General features: G+C 47.4%; 1 protein-coding gene across 5 annotated transcripts in view; it reads right to left on the bottom strand.

The window, feature by feature from the left end:
* Positions 1–196: 196 nt before the first annotated feature.
* Positions 197–26,571, bottom strand: part of AKT1S1 (AKT1 substrate 1) — a 39,316-nt gene continuing 12,941 nt past the window's right edge. For 3 of the 5 annotated variants that reach the window (XM_085886844.1, XM_085886841.1, XM_085886843.1), the window contains 4 exons: positions 7,859–8,443; positions 3,618–3,701; positions 3,340–3,470; positions 197–3,061 (listed from right to left, as the gene is read on the bottom strand). In XM_085886844.1, coding sequence (XP_085742970.1) covers positions 2,912–3,061; positions 3,340–3,470; positions 3,618–3,701; positions 7,859–8,405 — 912 coding nt within the window. In that variant the 5' untranslated portion in view covers positions 8,406–8,443 and the 3' untranslated portion in view covers positions 197–2,911. The remainder of the gene's footprint in view (positions 3,062–3,339; positions 3,471–3,617; positions 3,702–7,858; positions 8,444–26,571) is intronic. The other 2 variants (XM_085886846.1, XM_085886842.1) reach the window with 1 other exon arrangement.

Consider the following 26,571-nt stretch of genomic DNA (forward strand, 5'->3'; position numbering starts at 1 on the left):
ACCACTCCGGAATGAAACGAGTGCAATTGAAAACTACGGATAAAGAAATGTACGGACGGCAATTGAAGGAGTCTCGTCGAGACGACGATTCACACGGACGTGCATCGGAGGCCACGTAGCTCTCGATCGGCGAACCTCCGACGTCACACTGTCCAGTCAATGTTTCACGACGTGCCCTTGACAAAACGATTCGGTGTGCAGAATCTTTTGAAATCTTTATTCATCCGTCTCAACATTCGTTTTCACAAAACAACAACTCTCTTTAGTGCTCAGTTCACAGTAAGAGTACAGGGGGCAAGTTTGGTTTTAAACGAACGGAATCGCAGGTAAAGCCATACAGAAAGCACTTACTCGAGCGTAGCTTCAGCAAATGAAGCGAGCCAGACCAAAACGACTCGCTCCATAAAAATAGCAAACGAAACGAGCCGCGTACTCTGCACAAAGCTCTCGACACGACTCTCCCCTTGCACCTCGCGGTTCACCTTGGGACTACGCAACCTTCAGGTTGTTGCTCGACGTTTTACACCTGTACGGCAATGGCCGGATCGGACAGAAAGGTAAAACATCTGGAAGAGAGCAAGATGTTGCTTTGTGCCTTTTCTCAGTAAAGGTGAAACATTTACAAACATCGTGCAAATCAGTTTGACATTTTCGATGCAAAAATGATCGCACAAGTGAAGCACAATGCAAACATTTCCAAACCAAGAGAACCAACAAACACTTCCAGTACCTACAAACACCAATCAGTAATCGCTTCCATTCAATTTTTCAATATCGTCCAATTTTGGCAAACTCGCCAAACCCTAAGAGCAAACAAACAAGCAAACAATGCTGTGGTTGTGACTGGGAAGGAAACGATACCGTTGAATGAAAAATGCAGCCATTCATTTCCTTCCAAACCCAATCGAGTTTCTTGCATTGTTTTTTTCAACAAAAGACTTTCTCCAGGAAAACTGCTGGCACCTTTATGTAAACGAGGCAGCCCTTTACAGCGTGCAGCGACCATTCGGACGCTCTCCTTGCTCAGCACGGCCTCCCGCTAAGCCTCAAACTTCACTTTTGAAGGAACACGGACGAGATGTTTGACAAGTCGTGGCGGGGATGACGCCCGGTAGGAGGCGATCGTCCGTCAGGTGCAATAAAAAATAAATCTTCACTTTCCATTCACATCGTACCGTGAAGAGCACATGCGGTAAAACACTGATAGCTTCACCAGGTTCATCGAGCAGCTCGAACAATCGGGTGCGTCGGATGTAACCAGAACGTTTGAAGTCTGGCATCTCTAACTCTGGCACTGGAATGGTATATGTGGTATAACCATCAATGAACCAAAGAAGACCAGCGATGGAGACCCAAACTGAACGTGCGAGGGAAAAAACCTAGAAACCAGACTACTGCATCAAGGATCACTGATCTTGGAAACAGTTTGTGCAGGTGCTGATAGTGTTACTTGTTAACCAGTGTATCTTACTTGCAAGCTTGAGAGGTGGAGCAGCAACACATGGGTGCCACAAGACCCCTTCACAAAAAAACCCCAAAGAACCGATTGGCATCACGACTCCCACGGGCTGCACTTTCATGAACCAAAGCTTTTATGAAAATATTCGATGGGACGGTTATACGCTCGGGAAGCGAGACGCTCTTCACTGAAAACTGACGGCACTTGCAGTTGGATATTATTGCTCAAGAGATCCAGAAAGGTCAACTTGCTGCCACGCACCTAGTGCAAATACACGTCACGGCGTCTGCGACCCACTCGTGAGCCAATAACAAACCGACCAGCCAACACCAGGATGTGTGTGGAATTGGATGCAGTAGTGGTACGGTTCGAGTACGTTTGTTCTACAAAAGTTTGAGTAAAAGGAAAAAAGAGCGACATTCCACCAGAAACATTACAAAGAGCTGCTTGGTTTAATGGCTCACGAAGGGTCAGATAGAAGGAACGGCCCAGACCAAACCGGCGGCCACGAGGCGGAGGCCTCCTTAGCATGACGATGACCGCCCTGTTTTTACAGGCCATGGTCTGCTTTCGGAGAGTGGTCACACTGGAATGTAGAGCCATGTCTGGGGGTAAACCAGAAAGGTGGGGAGGTGGGGGTGGGGGTGGCAGGACCCAGAACAGGAGGCAAGTGCAAAGCACTGATGCGGGACCTGGATTTTTAAACTGTTATCTTTAAAGGTGACATCAGAGCAAAATGTTAAAATCTTCAGGTGACTTCCACCAAACAAAGTGCCATTTCGAGTGACCTGCAAACTATCAGAACACAAGTAAAACTCCTTGCTAGGCAGGTATCGGGTGAAAGAGCGAATAACCAAAGCCGCAACCGTTACCCACCTGGTTAGAAGCAACCAGTGCAACCGTTCAAAAGACAAATCACTTAGGGTAGGGGAGGGCAGGTGTGATGGAGGAAGGTGAGATTGTAAAAACATGTCGCAAGCTCCAACCAAAGTTGCCTGGTGGGGTTGCCAGCATATGTAAATAAATACAAAAAACAGAGTTGGACGGGCACACCTCGATTGTGGTACCTTTGGAGTCACGAGTGTGCGTAAGAATTAGTGTTCCCGTCCGAATAGAACCGCAAGAAGTAGGAATTGTGCTGGCACGTAGGATGGTGCATGTGAGTGTGGATCTTTAGCACGAAGTGTGTTGACACCCGTTCATAGTTGAAACAAAGGTGAGGAAAACAAACTGTCTGACATGGTAAAAAGGGGTGGCATGCTGGGTACACGCTAGAAAAAGGGACAGTTTGTCTACAGGTAGAGTGAAGGCTTGAAGGAGTGTGAGAATGGGTATCGAGCCAAGAATTTCCTTTCACGGCAATATCCAAGGAAGGAGTGCCAAACACGACAGACGGACATACAATGATGTTCACGGTTGGACATAGTCTTGGCCCAGCTGTAGCATGTTCGATTAGATCTTTGTGTTGCCTGGTTTTATGCCGAGCTCTCCGGTGTTGAGGCGTGGGCGAGGCAAGTCACCGAACATCTCGGTGCCGTCGCTGACACTCATGGTTAGTGCACGCATACTGGCGGCGATCGTCTCCAGGTCTGGGCAGGGAGCCTGCAAGGGAAGGGTTGCAAAGATAGGGGGTCTCAGTGCCTCAGGAGTATCAACTCAAGAACACTGCTACTTTTAAACAGACCGTTATAGGATTGCCTTCAACGATGAAGAAACCTCCTCTCCTTCGAAGTATTACAAAGGAAAGGGGATGTTTGATTCCAAAGTTTTCTCTGCACCCGATATCTTCCTCCTCGGTTCCCACATTTGCAAGAAGAGCCAAATCATCTGAGGGAAGGGAACATTATGTAGCCAACAATACAGCCATTGTCAAGTCTCACCCTCTCTTCGACGTCCGGCTCCTGAAGCTGTGCAGGCATGCGGTAGCTCCAGACGGGCACCGACACGGGCAAAGACATAGCGTACAAATGCCCGGCAGAGCGATGACCTGCATCTTCACTCCAACTACCGTCTGCAGGTATGTAAACATTCATGAGACTACAGTTGAAATAGCAGTGACATCAAGTGACATGAGACTATTGTCGGAATGTGCACTGCATGGTTGTCCAATCCCGAAAATTATCAGTAATGATTCAACCTCTCGTTTGGCTTCTCTTACCGTCTGTACTTTCCCCTTCAGCGTCGGATTCGAAGAAGGGTTCACAGTCATTGTTTGCAGAATCCTCATCCATGGTAAACAGTCCTGATGTGAGGACAATGATACAATATGGTACAAGGTTCCAAAGGCCCCTTAACACAGCCTTATAATAGCCTCTGCTATCTTGGTAAGTGACATCTATGTGTCACATGGACAGGGAAATGAAGAACGTGGTGGAGTGGGGTGTGTCGAAGTGAGCGTAAGATTGAAAAGCTTTTAAAAATCCATGTTTTTATTGCGTAGCTCGATGGTTGCGAACCACTCCAGCATTAAACGATGATATTTACACAATATCAACGAGACTTCATGGATAGGAACACGTTGAATCGATGAATGACAGAGTTTTACGTTTTGGTTTTACCTCCGCCAGCTAAGGTGAACAGAGGTTGTGGTTTTCACCTCTGTTTGGCCGTTTGTGACCAGGATATTTGAAGTTGGTTAAAAAAACAAACAATTAAATATACATGCTCTGGGTTTGTGGAAGAGCTGACAGAGAACAAAATCAGAACACAACACAACACAACAAAGGGAAGAACAGGAGAAAAGGGAAAACATCAACAGCAGGGCAGAAGGACAAAGTAGATGGAGATGGACAAACAAGGGATGCAGGTAATGATGAGGAGTGAGGGAGAACGTGGAGGATGGACAATATCGAGACATGAGCAAATTTTTGGGAGGGATGGAGGGGTGGTTTAACGGGTGTAGAAAAGATCATGATTTTGGATGGGGGATGACGAGATTGTGGTAAACAACTGTTTTGAAGACCTGGAGGGAAGAATGAGATTGAAGAGAGTGTAGAAGGTGGTTTCATAGGTGGGGAAAGAGGAATAAATGACTGGAGGTGAGCAGTGATTCTGCATTTAGGCAGTTTTACGAGGAAGGGGTTGGTGGTGGACTGCTTGCGTCCTGCAGATAACTGAGGGGTACAAATCATGGAGAGGGAAGAGGGTGCAAGTCGAGAAATGAGGCGGAAGGGGACAGAGAGACCACGGACCTGTCTGTGATGGCAAAGTGATAAGCCCATAGAATCAGCTTCATCACGAGATGTTCCAATGATCTTGAAGGCCTTGGTTTCCACGGCATCAAGCTGAGCAAGATGTGAGGCAGGGGAGCTATCCCAAAGGGGAGAGCAGTACTCCATCAAGCTGTGGATGAAAGCCTCGTAGGTGGATAGCTCAGCTGTGCTAAGGAAGGACTTTGCAACATGGAGGATTCCCAGTTGGTGTCTGGCTTTGGAGGCCAATTTTGAAGTGTGGCTTGCCCAAGAGTGATCATGGTTGAGAGCGAGGCCCAAGAGTTTTAGTGACTGAACCTCTTTCAGAGGGTTGTTGAGAAAGTGGATGGAAGCTTGGAGAGCAGGGCGGGATTTCAGACTGTATCAAAAGCTCGAGATATGTCCAGAGAGCCGGCCCTGATTTCATGTCTGATATTGAGGGCTCCATCCATGATTAGGAGAGTCGAAGCAGCATGTCCAAGGTCGAGTGATCAGGTCTGAATCCAAATTGATGATCTGAGATGAGGCCGTTCGAGAAAAGGAGTGATTTTATGACAGCTGTGATGATGGATTCCATGACCTTGCTGATGATTGGAAATAAGCTAATTGGTCTCGAGTTAAGGGGGATCCGTTTTTGCACCCTTTTATATGATGCTGTGATGTTGGCCGATTTCCAAGCAGACGGAAGATGACCGAGGACAAATGACAGGGTGAAAAGCGCAGGAAGAGGAAGTGCAAGCGCAGGTTTTTAGGACATGTCAGCTGATGCCGTTCGGTCCAGTTGCTGAGTCTTGAGTCGAGGGTTGAAAGAACCTTCTCCACCTTTTCAGGTGCAAAAGACACAGAATCCAGGTGCAGTTTGGTACGACTGGGAAGGATGGGTACAGAAAGAGAGGGGTTCTGGACACAAGATTTTGAAGCAAACACAGAATTGAGGCATTCGGCCTTCTCACGAGTGGAGTCGGCTGTGGTGCCATTTGAAGTGAGGGAAGGGATGGAAGGGGAGCATACACCAGGGACAGACTTGACGAGGTACCACCAGGTTTCAGAGGAGGGAGACAAATTTGAAAGGTCATTCTTGATATCACACAGATGGTGTTTTCTGGCTCTGCTGAGAGTAGACACACACTTGTTTCTCTCTTTGTGGAGTGATCTGAGGTTGCCTTCGGTTGGATTTGCCTTCCAGGAGAAGAATGTGGGTTGTTTTTAAGCAACTGCCTCGCCACGGGACTCGGAGTACCAAGAGCAGGAGGATTGGAAAGATAACTGAAGACTAGATGGGATGGATCTATGCATAAGCGATATCAGGCTTCTCTGGAAGAATTCCCAGGCTGAATTAATATTGGTGGCGCTGGACATGGAAGATGAGTCCCAAAGTGTGATGGCTGTTTGCAATCCCTGCCAGTTTGCTCGAGTGAAGTGCTAGACTCACCGGTGCAGAGGCTGCTCTCTGAGAATGGCCAGAGTGATGTTGACCTTCACTAGCACATGATGGGAAGAGCCAAAAGGGGGCATAGGACAAGCAAGATACATTGTCAGGGAAGTTGGTCATCACCAAATGCATGAGGAAATATTTGCCATTGGGAGAAATCCAGGTGGGAAAGTTCACAGATCGAGTCAATCCCATGGAGTCACAGAAATCCTTTGCTGAAGTGCCATGGCTGGTGAGAGAGATAGCAAGTCAGATGGAGACCGAGACGGAGAGGGAGAGCTCTGATCAGTGGTCCAAGTTGTGGACGGATTCTGAAGAAACTTGGTGGACAGGTTGGGTGTATGACAAGGACAAATTGATTTGATTTTGGTGACGATCCGGATCCCGATCCCGATACGAGAATATTTCAATTTTTGAAAACAATTTTCACCAATAAGAAATAGGGCCAAAAACGTTATTTCAAAAAGTTGTCGATGAGTTATGACAAAACTAGGTGGATGAGTTGGTTAGGTGACGAGAACGAGCAGATTCGATTTTGGTTAAGGTCCGGATCCAGAGCCGACGTATCAGTGGGATACAAAACGTGAACCGTTTAGCTTGGCGGAGGTATGCGCTCTACCGAGTGGAGTTTTAGTGTTACAAACCTGTTTTTCAAAGTACCAAGAATAAATGATCGAAACCCCCAATGAAATTGGATAGCTCATTTATTGATCCAATGAAGCCTTTTTCAAACTCAGAATTGGTTAATTTAATTCAGAATCTATGCTATAAAAAGGAGGTGTGTGTGAGGGTGCCAGTTACAGACCCCTTGACACTCTGAAGACCCCTTAATACCCTAAGACAGTTTTGAACCTCAAGACCCTTAAGACCTTTGAGATCCTTAATACTCCGAAGACCCTTTATACGCCTGAGATCCTTTAAGATCCTGAAGGACCCAAAGACCATGTGGATCCTTTTGACTCCATTAGAACCCTGAGACCCCAAAGACCTTCTTCTTCTGCAGTAACACTTGAGGGTCACCAGCCATAATCAAAAGGCCCCCCGTTGGTAAACCGCCTCAGAACCAAGCGAAGAGGGCACAAAACATTATTTATTTATTAATTAATTTCCTCTTTCCTTATGTTTTTAGTTTTTTCAGGTTCTGCTCATTTTGGTTGGTGGCATCGTGGAAAGTCCCACGTGGCATCGAGAAAACGGTGTCCATGACAATTTCAACCCCCATTATGATCAAATGGGATGTTTTTGTGACGTCACGGCCCAAATCATCACCTGACGTTGAATTCCTATTTCCTACCAACGCGCGCTCCAAATAATTACTCGTTTGAGGTGAGATATCTACGATCTCGTCAGAGACGGGTGCCCTGCTAGTGACTACAAAACCCCAGAATGACTACTTTAAGCCCCGTGTGCTTCACGCGTTACATTATTTGTGTACAACGCTGTGAATGCCGACAAGGTAAACAGCTGTAATGAGGCTGAATGGTGAGCAAAAACCATTGTTTGGAGTATGGTCAATGAATCAAAGAGGTCCCACAAAGTGAGACAGAGATAACATTTTGTAATAACAAGAGATATATATTCTCACATGCATCATGCAACAATGAAAGGGAGAAGCTTTTTGTTTATCAGATGAAAAGGCCCTCCAGTCAGTTTTACCATGATTTTCCATGTGTGAAGCAAGATTACTGGATCAAGTCACGATGGTGTGTCCACATGCTCAGGATGTTGGGGGGTGTGCACGAAAAATCGCCAATTTTGCCCGGTGCAAAAACTCACCTACGGCATCTCCTTTTTCTCCATGCTTTGCTGGCTCCTCTTCTTCATCCTCGTAATTGTCGTCATCGTCGTCGTCGAATTCTAAAACTCCGTTCAGTTTGACCATCTCATCCAAAGTCTCCTTTCCCTCATCAGGGGGCACCAAAAGAGGAAGAGCAGAAGGTGGATGAGTGACGATGGGCGTGGTTTCACTAAGGTCTCCTCCTCGACCGTAAATTGAGGGGTAGCTGGTGGAAAATGGACCCTGAGCTCGCGGTGATGGAGATGGGGAGCCATGATTCTTCAGGGGCAGAGGAATAGTGGCAGACAGGGCTTTTCGGTGCCACAAGGCAATACCATCCAAATAATGGCGTGCCGAGTCACCCAGAAGTCCACCGCCATGTATCAAATATGTCAGCCCCTTGCCTCCCGGCCCGGCCGTTACATTGCGTGGAGCAAATGCCGTCAGGACGGCCACTTCGTGTCCCGTGCCTCGGCGATATCTCTCAGCGGCGTGTACAAGTGCATCCCAGCTCTCACGATGGTTGTCAGCCATATCTGTTGCCATGATCGTCACTCCAAACCTCTGTGTTCGTTGCTCGACTGCTGGGAACAAGACGATAAGAAAAGCACAGGTTCATATTACTGCCCCGAGGTTCTCTGCATTTCATTCTGTGAAACTGGCCCCAAAGGATAGTTACACCGTGCTATTTTCTAATGCTGTAACGGCAGTGCAATGCAATCGGTCACTGTCCTGGGGGCACTCAAAGATAGCGTTACCCCAAAATATATCACTGCGATTATCCTGCCTGCCAGGCTCCTTGCTATGGAACAATACAATTGTGCACCACCTCTAAAACTTCGCATTGTGTTGGACTGCACACGCTCCCTCATGTCCAGTGCACAATTAAAGCCACCATCATCTTGTCCATCTCGGCAGATTGCCCAAGGGCAGCATCGGCACAGTGGGCCTTTGTGAAGTTTCAGAAGCTTGTTCAAACACATCTAACATATTCGAGCTACCTCACCGATATGGATGTAAAAAAAGCTCACCCGACACTTTCCTCCTGCCACAAAAAATCCATTATTCATGATAATCGATATTCAGGAGAAGTGGAATCGTCATTAACAGGTGGGAGGTCAGCTGCTCATAATATATATATATATATATATATATATATATATATATATATATATATATATATATATATATATATATATATATATATATATATATATGTGTGTGTGTGTGTGTGTACTTTTCTGTGTAATAGGGGCACATCACAAGGCGAGCACACTCTCAAATGAATGGAAGAATCAAACGAGGTTCAAGTACAAAGTCAACACAACGTTTCCAATGCAATGGAGAGAGTCTGTTCTATGAACCGTCTGCTTAAAGCATTGGAGTTAAAATGCGATTTCAGATTTCAGAAACCGTCCCTGAAAGGAAGTTCCACAAATGGGAGAAAAGAGGAGCTGTGCGGTAAACCTGGATTTTGAGAGCTTAATCAGGATGGGGTTCCTGGAACAACATGCCCGTCCTCGAGGAGCTTTGGAGGGTGAGGAAAGAGAGAGAAAGAGAAAGAGAAAGAGAAAGAGAAAGAGATCTAGAGATCTAGAGATCTAGAGATCTAGAGATCTAGAGAGAGAGAGAGAGAGAGAGAGAGAGAGAGAGAGAGAGAGAGAGAGAGAGAGAGAGAGAGAGAGAGAGAGACTTATTTAACTGATCAACGTACTGTATTTAAACCGAGTTCACAAATGTGTTTGTTTATTTTGTATACAAGAAACAATAGGCCAAAAGGAACGGTAGAAAGAGAGGGGGAACACGCCATCATCAAGGATGAAAGACAAAATAAAGAGTTGGACAAATAAGGGATGTGATAAATCAAGGATTCACAAGTGCTGTATATTGGTTGGTCTGGTCTGTTATTCTATCTGTCTGTCTCTAACTGTATGTCAATTAACCTACAGGTCACGTTTTTGCTCCGATCTTCATGAAACTTCACTACCTGGTCAAGGTAGGGACAAGCTGGAAGCTTATTGTTTTTGAGGTCATTAGGTCAAAGTCAAGGTCACATAAATTGTCAATTATCAGAATTACCCGAGATGTCGACATATACTGTACCAGTCAAAAGTTTGGACACACCTATTCATTCAAGGGTTTTTCTTTACTTTTACTATTATCTATATTGCAGAATAATCGTGAAGACATTAAAACTATGAATAACACATATGGAATTATGTAGGAATCAAAAAAGTGTTAAACAAATCAAAATGTATTTTATATTTTCGATTCTTCAAAGTAGGCACTCTTTGCCTTGATGACAGCTTTGCACACTCTTGGCATTCTCTCAACCAGCTTCATGACCTCGTCACCTGGAATGAAGGAACAAAATAATGTCGGAAATCCATTTTCTACCGGTCAGACTAAAAACACGGCCTGAAGATAAATGCGTCCTTCATGGTGAGATCACTCGCCTCAGTCGAAGCATATACAGAGACCAGGGAAACGACACCCAACGTGAGACGAATCCTTAGTCTCATAATATGCTCGTTGACCAGTGTTACCTCAATTATCATTGGGGTCAGCTCATTGGACACAGCTACAGCAACTCCTTCAGCCTGGTGACCATCAGAGCGACCAGACCAATAGTAGGTGTTACCACCCAACATGATCTTGCCACAATCCGGTCTCCAAACCTCAGAGAGAGCTGCAATACCGACGTCCAAACGCTTGAGCTCAGATGATAACAGAGACAGATGATCATACTGTCTTGGGGATAGGACATTACAGGCACCCACCTGAAGGAACCACCTCAGGTTAACTCAAGGAGACCGCCGTCTGGTGAACGACACCTCAGCACCACTCCGCCACACACCACCACAATCTGACCCAGGAAGTTTACTCCATGATTTTCCTCCTATCATCAAGGAATGGGGGTCCTGAAGGCTTTGCCCCAATCCCATCATCCGGTGAGCTGCCCTGTGAATGGCAGCAGGAGGTACTCCCATGCAGTGGGTGTGCAGTTTTTTTTGCATCTGTGGGTTTTGCGGAGTGAAGTGTTTTACGGTGGCCAGAGTGCAAATCCTGCCACCAACCTCCTAAAAAAAACTAACCCAACTAGAGGACGTCCACAGACACAGTTGGGCGCTAGATATGGATGGCCGTTGGCTCACAAGGAGCTCCTCCGCCCTTTGACAGGTTTTGTTTTTAATCCTGCTGGGTGTCCATATCCAAACACCCTCCTCACCAGAAAACCTGGTGGGGGAGACGGTTTAGTCACTGAATACCCGACCATGAAACAGGTTAGTGCAGGTTTAAAATGGTACACGTATTAGCAAGTCACAGATCTAATCTGGCCTGACCTGACAAATAATTATTGTTCTTACGACCTGATCCATTTAGTCTTCCAGCTCTTCCACAAACCTTGACTATGTCGGCAAAAAAGTCACAGGTTGGCAGCCATTGTACAGGCTTCATGGGCTGAATGGTCTCTTTCTGTGTGGAAGATGCTTGGAAGGGAAGTCCTCCATTATATATTGTGAACCATGGTAACTGTCCGTGCGTTCGTCTGTCTCCCGTTTACGGCGGCCGCTTCTTGTTCTGCGTTTAAAAAGCTCAACGTTCACTTTCTAAATGACGGGAGAACAGACATGAGTAATGTCGATTCCAAATTTTATTTTACAACCAGGATATTTTACCCTCTTATTAGACAAATCCAAACTCCTCCAACCGATGTTTCACCACCAATTTGCGATGGGCGGTATAAGTATGTCAGAGCTTTGGTTCTGAGCGAAACCAAGAGTGCAACACAATTGACCTTTTCAAAGTGCACGAAATATTATTTAAATTGATAAATTAACTGAAACCTTCCCCATCACTCAGGATGGATACTCTTCCTGGCTTTTCCCGTCACTTGGCATGGATACGCTTCCTTGTACTGGATATAAAACCAAACAACACGGGTCGACGGTGAACCCTTGTCGAGGTGGAGTCTTGGTCGATCCATTTGAGTACGTTTATTAATTATGTACTGTTTGCACGCAAGTCGGACCGGGAGTACGTCGACGAAGTCGGGACTATTGAAACATAACTTTTAGACGTGTGGACCATCAGAGCCCTAAGACCTTTTAAGACCCTTTATACCCCCATTAGACTCCTGGAGACCTTTACATCCTTTAGACCCTCTTAGACCACTTAGATCCATTGACCTTGTGGATCACTTCGACCCCATGATCCTTTTAGAGCCCTGCGAACCTTTAAGACTGCTAATACCCCATATACCGTTAAAACCCTTCGACCCCTAAAACGCCATAAACCCTCGAGACCCACAAGGCCCTTAAGACTCCCTGAGAACCTCTAGACCCATAAGACCCTTTAGAACCCTGAGGCCCTGAACCCCCTCCTCCCTTATACCTACAGGTAAACCACTTCAGTTCCAAGCTCATCTTGGTTAGTGGCACATAGGGAAGAGTCCCACGTGGCAAAGCGAAAACGGTGTCCACGGCAACAATTTCACCCTCATTATGATCAAATGGAATATTTTTGTGATTTTATTATTGCCAAACCTCAGGATTTTTTTTTCCAAGATATCACATTGAAACTTAAACAGCTCGTTTGCATGCATGTGTCGTGTTTGTATATAAAATATGGCGAAAATTAGTCAAAGGTCAAGGTCAAGGTCAAGGTCAAGGTCATCCAAAACATGTAAAACGCCTTTAAGCGCCAATTAGAAAGTGCATCAACCAAATTTGTTATTCACAACATTCAAATCACGTGAAACACTTGATAAGTCAAACTTTCTAAACTACCAAATCGCTGTTTCAATGGCAACTCGAACTTATTGGGATTTTGTGAGTGTCGTGCTCTGCACGACATCTTTGTTGTTATTGAAATTTGTGCGCCATTAGTAATACAAGCAGGAATGAAGAAATGTACAAAAGTGAAGGAAAACACGTCACGCCAACATAAAAGGAATCCAAGCAGGCTCGTGTTTGTGAGGACAAGCTCACGATGAAACAACACCAAGCGTCACAGAGAGAGAGAGAGCAACAATCTCCGAAACAAGAGGAAAGTTTCAAACCGCAGCGATATCAAACCCGGTGATGGAAAACCGTGCGAGTGGGGATTGTTAAACAGGACTAGCGATAAAATGGGAGCCGAGTGTTCTATTTTCAATGCACACCCACTCGAACGAGTTCGCAATTTTAAACCAAAATCTCAGTGGTGCATTTTTGCAGAGCCAGTGAGGTTGCAACCAAGTAAATAATGATTAAATAACACATTGCTGAAAAATGGTCACAACCGGTGTACCGATGGGCGTGGTCCGAAGCCGCTTGGCAAAGGGCAACGGGTAGTGTGGGAGGGGAGGGTGGAATGTGGGGGGGGTGGAGGTGAAGGGGGAGTGGAGCTTGGGAGATGGAAGAGGGGAGTGTGGCACGTGGGGGTTGGAAGAGGAGCAAGGTTCAACATGGGGGATGAAGAGGAGGAAAGAGGCACAGCAGGGATGGAAGAGGGGAGGGTGGAGCATGAGGAATGGGAGAGAGGGAGGAGGTAGCTTGGGGGGATGGAAGAGGGGGAGGGTGGAGCATGAGGAATGGGAGAGAGGGAGGAGGTAGCTTGGGGGGATGGAAGAGGGGGAGGGTTGAGCATGAGCGATGCAAGAGAAGTATAGTATAGCTTTGGAGGGGTGAAGAGGGGAAGGGCCATGATATGTGGGGGTGGAATAGGGGGAGGGTGGCATATTGAGGGAGACAGGGAGGGTGGAGCTTTGGGGATGGAAGAGAGGGAGGCTGTAGCTTGGGAAGGGGTGGGAGAAGAGGAAGGTGGAGCATGGGAGATTAAAAAAAGGGGAGAGGTGGAGCATGGGGGAAGAAGGAGGGGAGGATGGGGGATGGAAGAGGGGGGTGGTGGAGCATGGGGGATAGAAGAGAGGGAGAGTGTAGCTTTGGAGGTTGTGGAATAGGGGAAGGGTGGCATGTAGAGGGGAGGGAAGAGGGTGAGGGTGAAACATTGAGCAGAGGGAAGAGGAGGAGGGTGGCACATTGAGCGGAGGAAAGAGGGTGAGGGTGGCACATTGAGCGGAGAGAGGAGGAGGACGGTGGTGCCCTGGGTTCGTTAGGGTCTTATTGAAAATGTGCATAAAGTTATTAAAAGTGTTCCTGCGAATGTCTTTTAAGTAGAACAAATACAGGATATTCCCAAGAGTAAATATATATATATATATATATATATATATATATATATATATATATATATATATATATATATATATATATATATATATATATATATATATATATATATATATATATATATATATATATATATATATATATATATATATATATATATATATATATATATATATATATATATATATATATATATATATAAAAGCCTGGTGTTGGCTTAGTGGTTAGGGTGGTGGCTTGGGATCCCAGGGTCCTGAGTTCAAACCCCGTTGGCTGCTGAATTAACACCAGGGGGTTGACTCAGCCTGTCATCCTTCTGACGTCGGCGAAATGAGTGCCAGTGTACTGGTCCCGGTGTATGTCCCGGTTAGAATAGGTGTACCATATCCCTGTGTGTCGTAAGAGGCGACCAGGGTTGCGTCAGGAAGGGCATCCGGCCATAAAACATTGCCTCAAGAAAAAGCCAAACCCCTGCATAGCAGGGAAAAATGGCTGTAAAAACGGTCAAAAAAAAAATAAAATAAATATATATATATATATATATATATATATATATATATATATATATATATATATATATATATATATATATATATATATATATATATATATATATAGTTCCAACAACTGCATGAGGGCCAGTTATATGGAGAAAAGTCTTATTCAGTGAGACATGACGTCACAAAGTACTTTTGTGGTCAGTTTGTTTTGGCAAGTTCACCCTGAACATGTTTGTCCTTCTGGTAAAGCAAAGGATGAAGGGGCTGAATCACAAAACAGGACGTAAGAGAAGTCTCAACAAATCCTCAGCTTTTTACAAGGCATGACATCCGGACAGCTTGTTGCCATTGACACACAATATCAAAATTGTAATTGGAGAGGACATTTCCTGCACATCTACTATAAATGCATGAGGTGTATGTGTGTATGTGTGTATGTATGTGTATGTATGTGTATGTATGTGTATGTATGTGTATGTATGTGTATGTATGTGTATGTATGTGTATGTATGTGTATGTATGTGTATGTATGTGTATGTATGTATGTATGTGTGTATGTATGTATGTGTATGTGTATGTATGTGTATGTATGTGTATGTATGTGTATGTATGTGTATGTATGTGTATGTATGTGTATGTATGTGTATGTATGTGTATGTATGTGTATGTATGTGTATGTATGTGTATGTATGTGTATGTATGTGTATGTATGTGTATGTATGTGTATGTATGTGTATGTATGTGTATGTATGTGTATGTGTATGTATGTGTATGTATGTGTATGTATGTGTGTGTGTGTGTGTGTGTGTGTGTGTGTGTGTGTGTGTGTGTGTGTGTGTGTGTGTGTGTGTGTGTGTGTGTGTGTGACATTTTTGTGCAGTTCCACTAAAGCATTCTGATTTGGAATGTGATACACCAAAGTGATCATCATGATTTCCTGAGTTGATTAGGCAAATTAACGACGAGAAACCTGAAATAATTTCCATGTTTTAAATGCCATGTTCGCACGTGTAGAGCAGCGAAACAGGTCCTTTCATGGCACGGCATTCTAAATTACAAAATAAATATTAAAAACAATGACAACATTGTAACAAACCATATATTAATTAATACTAATAAATATAAACAATAATTATAATAATAATAGTGGGAGTATAATTTGGCAATAATAATAACGAACGTGTAATCCCCGCTGTGGGCTAACAGCTCATCCGAGCTTGGTGACAAGACAAGCTAATGCCCAAGCAGTACGGCAGAGAGGTGCACAGGGTGTTCCAAAAAGACCCGGACAACTTTAGTTGTTAATATTGTTACGAATTCTGGCCCGCCTGGTGTGCGAGCAATTGCGTAACTCCAATCGCAACCGCGTCACCCACCGGACGGACAATTCAGTCATGACCCTCCTGGAACTACCACCAGGAGCCAGTCACGGGTGGGGGTTTAACCTCACCACAACCCAGTCCGCATTCCACCAGTGCGAAATAGGGTGAATCGCCGAATGTCGATATACCTAAGTACCTGCGCGAGTGGCGTACCGAGGAGTTGTACCACGCCGCAGGTTGGCTCCGGACATGAACCGCTTAAGCGGCTCGTTCCGTGCTAAGGGGATAACTGAGCAGAGTTATCGCTGACCTCGACGGTGCAGATTACTTGCTGGGTGTCTAAACCAACTACCAATCCCTTCCGTGATGTAAGATGGAACTTTCAAACAAAGGAAAGGACGCAATGAAACGGGTCACAATTTAACAAGCACTTTTATTTCACACACACACACACACATATACACATATACACACACACACACACACACACACACACACACACACACACACACACACACACACACACACACACACACACACACACACACACACACACACACACACACACACACACGTATTCACAGCCATGCAGTAAGATTGCACATATAACAGTCAAAGCAATGAAAGCAACGCAGACCTACAACCGAATAAAGCAATGTACAAGCACTTATTCAGGTTTACTTAAAAGACTGGTGCCACACACACATTTACACAAAAAAGCAAATAAAAGCCACCCTCAAAGGCAAGGGGACAGACAGGTCCGTGGACCAAATGTACGTGGGACCTGGGTGAACGGCCAGGTCCACGAGACCGAAGGGGTCTTACCCGCGCCCTCGTGGCGCGATGGTGGGCTAGCCGCATGTCAGCGTAACGTGCCTGACTCCGTGCCCCTGGCGTGGTCGGTGAGCTCCTTTAGGCGTGTGTTGCGCAGGCACGTGTTGGTCCGTTGACACCACGGTTGGGGTGGGGAACGGACGGGGTTACCGGCGCTATCTCAGCGCGGATGGGGGGAATTGTTGATGCTCGGGGTGGAGAGAGGGGAATGGCGGACGCTCCATCCCGCTAGCGGGGCCTTGGGACCGCACCGACTCCGGCGAACTCTCACCCCTGAGCCCTCTTCCGCATCCCTGCTTCACTCCGTGACTCGTCCCTCGACCTCAACTCCGAGCTCCGTCCCCTTCGCCGTCCAATCCCCGCAAATACACGACTCAGACTCCACGACTTCGACCACGACCCAACGACAACCTCGACGACGACCTCCGTCTTCACTCGACCAGCTCCGCAGCCGCGAGTCACCTTGTGCTCGCGTCTTTATAGACCGGGGGAGGGGCGTGTATGTAAATTCGCAGATCAAAACGCGCTTGGAGGCGGGGGCCACGCCACCCGATGTTCAGCCATTGGTCGGGCAAAAAGGGGGCGTGAGCCTCTCTTGATCCAAATTTCCTCCTAAAAGGAATCCACATGCATCGCGCTTGGGGGCGGGGCCACACCGCCAGACACTCGCCCATTGGATGGAGAAAAAGGGGATGTGAACCTCCCCTGATCCGATTTCCTCTCCCGTAAAGGCATCCATTTGTTCTCGCGGCTCGACGCGTTCGGCAACAATCACCGAACGGGCCCTGGACAGCACGACGTTCGGTGTTGACAGGTGGTGTGGTTGATGGTTGTGGAAGGAGAAAGGCGAAGGTGGTGGGGGGTTTGCTGTGGTGGTTTCGTTGTTGGCGGGCGTCGTTTGAGAATGGCAGTGAAGCAATGTTTGCGGGGTGGAGTTGTGGAGGTAAAGAGGCGAAGGTGGCGGTGTTTGAATTGTTGGGGGATTATTGGTCCAAAATAACGATAGAGAAAGAAAAACGGCTATCTCAAAGGATCGCAGCCCGGTGAACATGGAAATTCCCTCTAAACAACGGGTGTGGACGAGCTACACATGAACTTATCGATATATCTAACCTGAGGACCTTTCTGGTGTATTGCAAATTTCCACAGCCGTAACAATATATATATATATATATATATATATATATATATATTATAATATTTTGGCACGCCCCTTTGTTCCACCATCAGATTTTTGTTACTGTATGAAATGAAACAAGCTTTGACATGTATAGTAATGATATTATTGTCTTCCTTAAGAAGCCCCTCAAAATTCGTTTTGATGATTATGGTAGTTAAACAGTTCAAAAACTCCATTTGCAAAATAGGAGGAATTATTGCACAAAAAAGAAATAAAAATGTTTCCCATTTTTTAGAGGACAACCAAGATGAGTTCGGCTCATAGAATCACGCTCCATTTGGGGAGAAAACAGTTGAGTTCATACCTGACAAATTTGCACTTTCCATGTGCCGTAGTTTCTTCACAAAACCATGACTTTCTGACTAAGTACAAAGTATTTCTTTGCTTTTTTTATGCATGGTTGCCGTTTTGAAATTTTCATCAACCGATACCCGCTGCCCATCTGGACCAACTGCCAACAAAGTATCGCCCGGTCAGTTACGGTTAAACCCAAAATCATGATCATCGTTTTAATGTGGAGGTGAGTACTGACAGTGTACTTGGGTCTTTTCCGGGTGGGTGTGGGATTGAGCACGTGCACATAAAAATCTGGCAATCCAACTTGAATTGAACAACAATGGCTGCTTGATCCTTGAAATTTGAACCGACAGAAATAGCCTTCGAGCCTTCAGTGCTTCAGTGAGCCTTGAGTCTACCGCTCCGTGAAAGTACTTCTTCAACCGTCTCACAAGTAAGAGTTCGATCGTGATGGCAGATGCCAATAATAACAAGGAATATGAAGACTCCTCAAGTCACTCCTCTGATGAAAATTCTGTTGCAAGCATCCCCCCAAGTCCAAGCCCTAGCCTTGATCCTAACAATGATATTAAACATCCTCATAAATCAATGGATAAAAATGATATAATATATTGTTTAAAATACATTCATGCTATCTGTCTTTTACCATATGTTGCCAGTAACGCCCGTCGAAGACGGGCACCTTTACTAGTATATATATATATATATATATATATATATATATATATATATATATATATATATATATATATATATATATATATATATATATATATATATATATATCCAAAGAAGTTGCATAAAGCAACCAAGAAAGGCTACCAAGGTAAGCCCTATGCTATTTCAAACCACTCCCAGAGTACTTCCACAGTGATAGAGACATTCTCAAATAGTCTACACATTGGAATCCCAATGCGACACAGCTCATCAGCTGTCTGACCGGTTTCATTGCTTATTGGCGAAACAAGACTACGAGCTTTATAATGGCCGATGTCGCGTAGCGTTTCTTGGTTGCTTTATGCAGGTTGTTCGGCTCGAAGAGCATGGGAGGAGTCAATTTATATGTTTAATCGTAGTCACCTGGGTTTAATTGATTAGGTGACAGCTGATTGGTTATTCCCTCCATTCACAGGTGAGAGATGTGGGTGGGTCTTTATTTATCATATATATACATATATATATATATATATATATATATATATATATATATATATATATATATATATATATGTGTGTGTGCATACTCGCAGGGTATGCTTACACATTGTAAACAAAGCATGCTTCCCCATTGTCTTGAGTTGCTCACCTGCATTACATTTTTCATTTATTTCTTTTCATTTATGGATGTTGTCTGACGATTCTATGATTTTTTTTCCAGTGTACTGGCTTCCATCGGCATGCAAAATTTCAGCATTCTCAGTCACCCGGAAGGCACCGATCTTTAACATCAGTCAGTTGTTAGAAAGAACTTTATATATTAAAACATTGTTACGGATCTGGAAACCATTTGCATTCAACATACAGATGTCCCAAAAGTCAGTTATGTCGTTAAGTATGTGTGTAGTCAGATCCCCTTCCTTTTGTCTAGTGGGAGAATCAAAGGCGTGCGTTGCGATTTCTTTTAGTTGGGTTATTACATCTAATAAACGATCCCATCTGCATGACCTCTTCGGCCCATCACGCTCCATCACCACCGACTGGCTGCTCATACCTTGACTTGCCGAGAGGGGGTCTCGCGGTTCCAGTTGTCGGCTCCCACGAACGATGTAACTCTTGTACGATGACCTTCGCGGCGCTGACACTGTTACTCGTCGAGAGCGAAGCCACGTGGAAGAGTAACTGGGGTCTCCTGGCAGGGGCCGAGGCCCTGCCCCGGAAAGGTGGGCCGCAGGACCCTGTTCAATTAGAGGCGGACAACGAGGTGCGTTTTCGCCAAGGGCCCCTCCCCATGGAGAGAGGCTAATAAATCTCCGAGACTCTCTGTAAAAAGGGTCCGGTCGAGTTTGCTGTCACGGTGGCTGTAACGGGTCGAGTTTGCTTTCACGGTGGCTGTAAAGGGTCGAGTTTGCTGTCACTGTGGCTGTAAAGGGTCGAGTTTGCTTTCACGGTGGCTGTAAGCAGTCAGTTTTGTTTCACGGCGGTTGTACGGGGTTCTGGAGTTTCACGGTGGCTGCTACGAGGAGCCTTAAGGAAGGACATACCTGACCTCCCTCCGTGGACCCCGATTGTTCACCACCGAGTTCCGCCACGAACCACGAGTCCCTACGTGCGACTGGGGACCAGACCAACGACCTTTGTCAGGTGCCGCATCATGGAGCATGCCCTTCCTCCAACGGTCAGGTACACCACCGAACTCTGACTTGTCTCTCCACCACCCTCTTGTCTCTACAAGAAAAGCACCCCAGCTTGTCTCTCCACGGTTACGAGGGTCCAATAAAGACTCTGGGTTTCTTTTCATTTTGTGTGTGTGTGTGTGTCTGCGTGTGGGCCCCGTCTTGCAAGTAGATCTGAACAAGTGTTTTTGCTCATTGTAAATATTCCTTCTTGCATATTCGCGTTAAGTCTTGCCTTTGTCTTTTTATTGTAAATAAGCATTTGAAGAAATATTCACAGTCCATTTCTGTATCTTCTTGAATTGGTTCAGCATGGTTCGGATCTGAGTTTAGGCGGGGTTTTATCCCCGATAATCCGTTCATTCCAGCCGGCACGGCTTTGGCAGTTTCCGCTCGGCTGCACCCGAACCGGAGTTGGTAGTCGGAACTCTACCGCAGTCGGTAGAGTGACCCGGTTCGAGCAAGATGTGCCGAGGGCGTGGTTTCCCCGGTAGTCGAAATCGCGTAGTTAATTAGGTAAATTGGTTATAGACAAATAGACCCTATGCTACGCGGTTGAAATATTGGCAACCACGGTCGGTTAAACGACCCGCCGACTCACGGAGTTATCCGAGCGACGGTCTACAATTCCGGGGAGTTTGGTGGGAGACGACACAAGCTTTCCCCACCTAGTGGTCGTTCTCGCCACCGACCCCCGGCCCACAACAATATATATATATATATATATATATATATATATATATATATATATATATATATATATATATATATATATATATATATATATATATATATATATTGTTGCAGATTCACGCCCGCCGGCGTGCTGACGGCCACGTAACTCGAATCGCGGCACGTCGCCCACCGGACAGACAATCCAGTCGTGACCCTCTCGAACTAACGCCGGGAACCAGTCACGGGTGGACCTTTCGGTCTCACCGCGATCGAGCCAATCGGCCCCCGCGTGGGATAGGGTTGCTCGCCAAATTCGACCTACCTAAGTACCCACACGGAGGGTAGACCGGGCGATCGCACCTCGCCGCAGGTCGACTTCAGACACGGGCCACTTAAGCGACCCGTTCCGTACTATTGGGATAACCGAGCGGTGTTATCGTCGGCCTCGACGGTTCGATTAATTATCGGGCGTATTCAGCCCACGACCAACCCTTTACGTGAAGCAAGATGAGGATTCAATGAAAGAAATGACGAAGCGAAGCGGGAAAACAGTTCAACATAAAAGCACATTTATTCGCGATGAACGGAAAGCACACATATACAATTCCACCAAAAGCACATAGAAAAGAAGAAGACAAAAAGCAAATGCGACAATGCAGATCTAATACCGACTACGCGAGCACACGGCAACACTTATACAATTTTACTTCACAGACGGCGCCGACAACACACATTCCCAAAGCAAAAGAAAAGAGAACCACCCTCCAGGATGAGGGGGTAGGCGGGCCTGGGGCCGAGACCGTGTCGGGCCTACCTGTCTGATGATGAGACGCGGAGCGGCGGTGGTGCCTCAACTCCGCGGGCCTCGCGGACAGTGTCCGGCAGGGGGTGGGAAGGGGGCCCCCTTTGTCGCACTATCTCAGCGCGGGGGGAAACAGGAGGGGGTTGCTGATGCTCGGGGAAAGGAGGATATAACCCTGTCTCGGGTCCCGCGGCGAGCGTCTCCTCCTCCACCTCGGTCGCGTTGCTGGCCTCTCTGGTGTGCAGCTCCCGGCACCGACCCGAGCACCCCCTCGTCTGCCTTCGCCGCCGCCGCCTCTCCACAGCTCCGTCCTCTTCACTCCGACTCCGCGAACTCCCAACTGCACTCTTTCCAACGCACACCTACTTTTCTGACGAACGCAGCCGCTTATATAAGCCCCGTGGCTTCGCCTCTGACCCCCTGCCTTCGACCTTTCACCTCGCTCCCCATTGGCCCGAGAAAAAGTGGGCGTGAATGCTTTTTGATCCATGAATTTGCATATAGCGACCGCCCTCCAACGCCCTGGAGGCGGGGCCAAATCGCCCCTCGCTCACCGATTGGACGGAACAAAAGTGGGCGCGAGTCGTTTTTGATCCGATTTTCTGCAGAAAATCCGTGATGTTTTGTACACGCTGTTCGGTGCGCGCCCTGCACGAGTCTAGTACCGGTACCCATAAGCGGCGCAAGAACGGTGGCGATGCGACGGTTGCGAGGTGTGACGGTAAAGGTCGTGGCTGTTGTGGTGAAGCGGCGTTGTGGTGGGTGGTTGATGTTGTGATGACTGTTGAGACGTGGTTGGTGGTGGTAATAATGGCGGTTGGTCCAAAATAAAGATAGTAAAAGAAAAACGGCTATCCTGAAGAGTCGCAGCACGCATGAATGACATTTATTCCCTCTAGACAACGGGTTTGGGCCTAACTACACATATACTTACCGAGATATCTCACCTAAGGGACCTGAATGGTGGTTTGCGAATTTGGTCAACCACAACACTACCCCCTCCCCTTTTTACAGACTCGTCCCGAGTCGTCAAATTTTCGTGTGCCATCATGTGTAGTTTTCCCCGAGTACATTTTACCTACGGATCCCTGAGTGCGACATTCATGGTATTCGTGTCCCCAAAATAAATAACCTGAGGGCTGCGTAACTACCTAAACAAACTCACTCACACGGACGACTTAAATAAAATTGCCGGCGCTAGGACAGACATGCCGGGGGCGCACTCATATTTACAGTACATCTTAAACTTAACTTACAAATTTTACACTAAACCATGGCCCAGGATCACTGAACTCTGCAAAAAGAAAGCAGTTAGCAGGGAGCCAGGCTGCCCGCATGCAGTCTCTGGCTCAAACAATGCAGGTGACAGGGAACGTGGCCGGCTGCTCACACGCAGTCCAAGGCCTTCCCTTTTGAACTGAACGCAGTGAACCACAACGGTGCATGGGCTGCACAAATGCAGTCTCCGTGCCAGCTCAAGTGGCACACGCAATGAACACAACGAATGTATGGATGAATGGTTGGACGCAAACACGGTGCACGGGCCGCCACTGCAGGCCCGTGTTGTAGCTGCCAACAGGGCAGTTCTTGCAGCTTGCAAACTGTTGCCTTGATCCTGACGCACATGGCAATGAACAGGGGGGGGGGGCAAAGCAAAAATTGAACGGGGCTGGTGAACGTGGGCAGTGGGCATGGCATGGCAAAGGCAGCAGGCAAGCACAGCCCGCAGAACAAGGCCGCTGCAGGCAAACACAGGCGGCAGATGAACTGGCCGGCACAGGCCTTGAAGTACCACAGCTGCAGATGATCCGGCCGGCACAGGCCTTGCAGCAACACAACAGCTGCCGATGAAGTTGGCCGGCCTCTGCCTTGAAGCAAAACACGGCCAGCCGATGAAGTTGGCCAGCCTTTGCCGTTCAGTGGAGGTTGGTGGAGGGAGTGCGGTGGTGCTGGCCACTTGGTAGGCGGGCTCGGACCTACCTACCTGTCTCCCTCCCACCTATCGCCTTTGCCTGTCACTGTACATACCCACTCCCTTAATTTGTCAAACCCCAATTTAGCCCCAACTTATTTTTTTCTTTAATTTCCTTTTTTTTTACTTCCCCACTATAAATCGTCCCCTAACCCCCTTTATCGTCTTCGTTCGGCTAACCTATCCTGTCACCTAGCCTACTCCCAACCCCTACGTTCCCTTCCCGGAGGGGAATAAGGGAGAGCTAGCGTCCTGTGTCGAGGCCCAACGAAGCCTCAGAATGGCCTCCCCAGAGTTCAGCGATCTATAACCAAAGTGGGTCCAGCGGCCCACAACGAGAGCGAGGGGATGGATGGTGCGGAGGGGTACACTTCCTAATCTACCTATCCATTTAACTGTTAAACTACCCCGGGGCTTTCAACAAGCGCCTCTCGCTTAAACTATTGGTTCTAACAACCCAGATTCCCGTCGCCTGTGTTGGTGTCCTCACAATTTCGGGCCTCGCCCCCCAATTTTCTCTCCGTGCCCTCACACGGTCTCATGGCTGGGACACGTGGCTCTCTTTGGCAGGCACGACCCTCTGCCGATTCTACGACGATGGCACCCCCGGGCACTACACTGCCTCCGAGCCTACCAGCTCCCTAACACCGGGGAGTGCCCCCCATGGCACCTCCCCTGAAACGCACACGTGGCAGGCCGGCTTCCCAGGCCCCTTTCCGAGGGTCACCCGCGCCCACAACACTGCCCACGCGGCTAATGGCGCCCCGGGCCCCCGCACCAAGCAGGCGCACCCGTGCCCACTACGCTATCCCGGCCCCCCATGGGCCCTTGGCCTACCACGGCCGACTAGCCTGGTGCCCGGGGTACCCACTCAGCGATACTCACCTTTCGCAGCCACGCTCCCAAGCCCGTCAACAGGGCTCCTGCACCCCTCCAAACGGGTTTCGAGCCTACTTCCCCACCAACAAAACGACCTCCATTTTTCAATTTAACTAACCCCCTAACTCACTCTACACTGACCCCGGGGTCCCTTGGGCGGGAGTCACTCCTCCCCCCAATCACTCATCGCACCATGCATTCCCCATTCGCTCCATACACACAGACCCGCTGGCCTCACTCACTCATGTCTCCACCTCACAACTCTCTTCAACACACACACCACTGAACTCTGCCATCCTTCTAACTACCTCCCCTACCTAACTCGTGCTCCCACGTCGTCCCTTAAACTAGTAGCACGTTCCTTTTAACACTACGTAGCTAAGCTACGTCCCCTCTACATATCCACAAGTCTGTCACTGTCTCCAAATAATTCATTTTATTTCCCAACCTAAATCTGGCTACAATCCCTCTAACTAATCCATTCCACGGACTCCATGAGGACTTACCACTGCCCCATGAAGTCGGTCTAACTAAGCTAACCCTTCCCCCTAACTAGTTTCCATCCTGTGCCCAGGGTATACATCCCGTCATCGGTGGGGTACGCTAAAACAGGTGCGGATGTCAAACACCCCTTTAATTTGAGGAAGGCCTCCTGGCACTCCTCCGTCCAATTAAATCTCAACCCCTTCTCCGTCAACCGGTGAAGGGGCCTGGCTATCTCCGCAAAGTTTGCCACGAAACGCCGGTAGTAGGAGCAAAGTCCCAAAAAGCCCCGTACCTGTTTGACAGTTGTAGGTACGGGCCACTCCTCTACCGCTGTAATTTTTCCGGGGTCGGTCTTCACCCCCTCGCGGCCTATCACGTGTCCGAGATAGGCCACCTCTGTCGCGAACAAAGTGCATTTCTCTGGGCTCAATTTCAGCCCTGCCTGCCTGAGGTGCCCAAACACCTGGTCCAAATTGGCTATCTCCTGGGTGAATGTTTTAGCGTGTACCAGGACGTCATCCAGATACACCAGGCATGACTGCCACGGCATGCCGCCTAGTACACGCTCCATCAGTCTCTCAAAGGTGGCGGGGGCGTTACACAAACCGAACGGCATCACAGTGAACTGATACAGTCCCTTCCCTGTGGAAAATGCCGTTTTCTCCTTCCCCGTCTTATCCATCTCCACCTGCCAATACCCACTCTTGAGGTCCAAAGTTGAGAACCATTTCGAGCCTGCAACGGCGTCGAGGGTATCGTCAATTCTAGGCAGGGGATAGGAGTCTTTGAGTGTCACGTTGTTCAGCTGGCGATAGTCCACACAGAAACGCGTGGTCCCATCCTTCTTTTTAACCAGCACAACTGGTGACATCCAAGGACTTCCCGAGGGCTCGATGACACCTGCATTGAGCATCTTTTCAACCTGTTCATCAGCCTCCTCTCTTTTGCTCCATGGGAGCCTTCGAGCAGGCTGACGGACAGGCCGGGCCCCATTGGTGTGGATCTGATGTTGCATCAGGCCCGTACGTCCAATATCCTCGGGTGACAAGGAGAAGATCCCGATGTGTCGGTCGACCAGCTTGTATAAGGCCTCCCGCTGGGCATCCACCAAATCTACACTACTCCGATTTACCATCTCACAAATGGGACCGGGCCAATTCCTAATCGAGTCTGGAGACTCCCTCTGGGGCCGGTCCAACTCGACGTTATCGTCCCTCAGCTCTGCGACCTCTTTTACTGGGGTGCAATCTGCCACCTTC

Source organism: Eptatretus burgeri, chromosome 6 (assembly GCF_056783735.1).
Source record: "Eptatretus burgeri isolate ZD-2024b chromosome 6, Ebu_testis_v1, whole genome shotgun sequence".
Taxonomy (NCBI): Eukaryota; Metazoa; Chordata; class Myxini; order Myxiniformes; family Myxinidae; genus Eptatretus; species Eptatretus burgeri.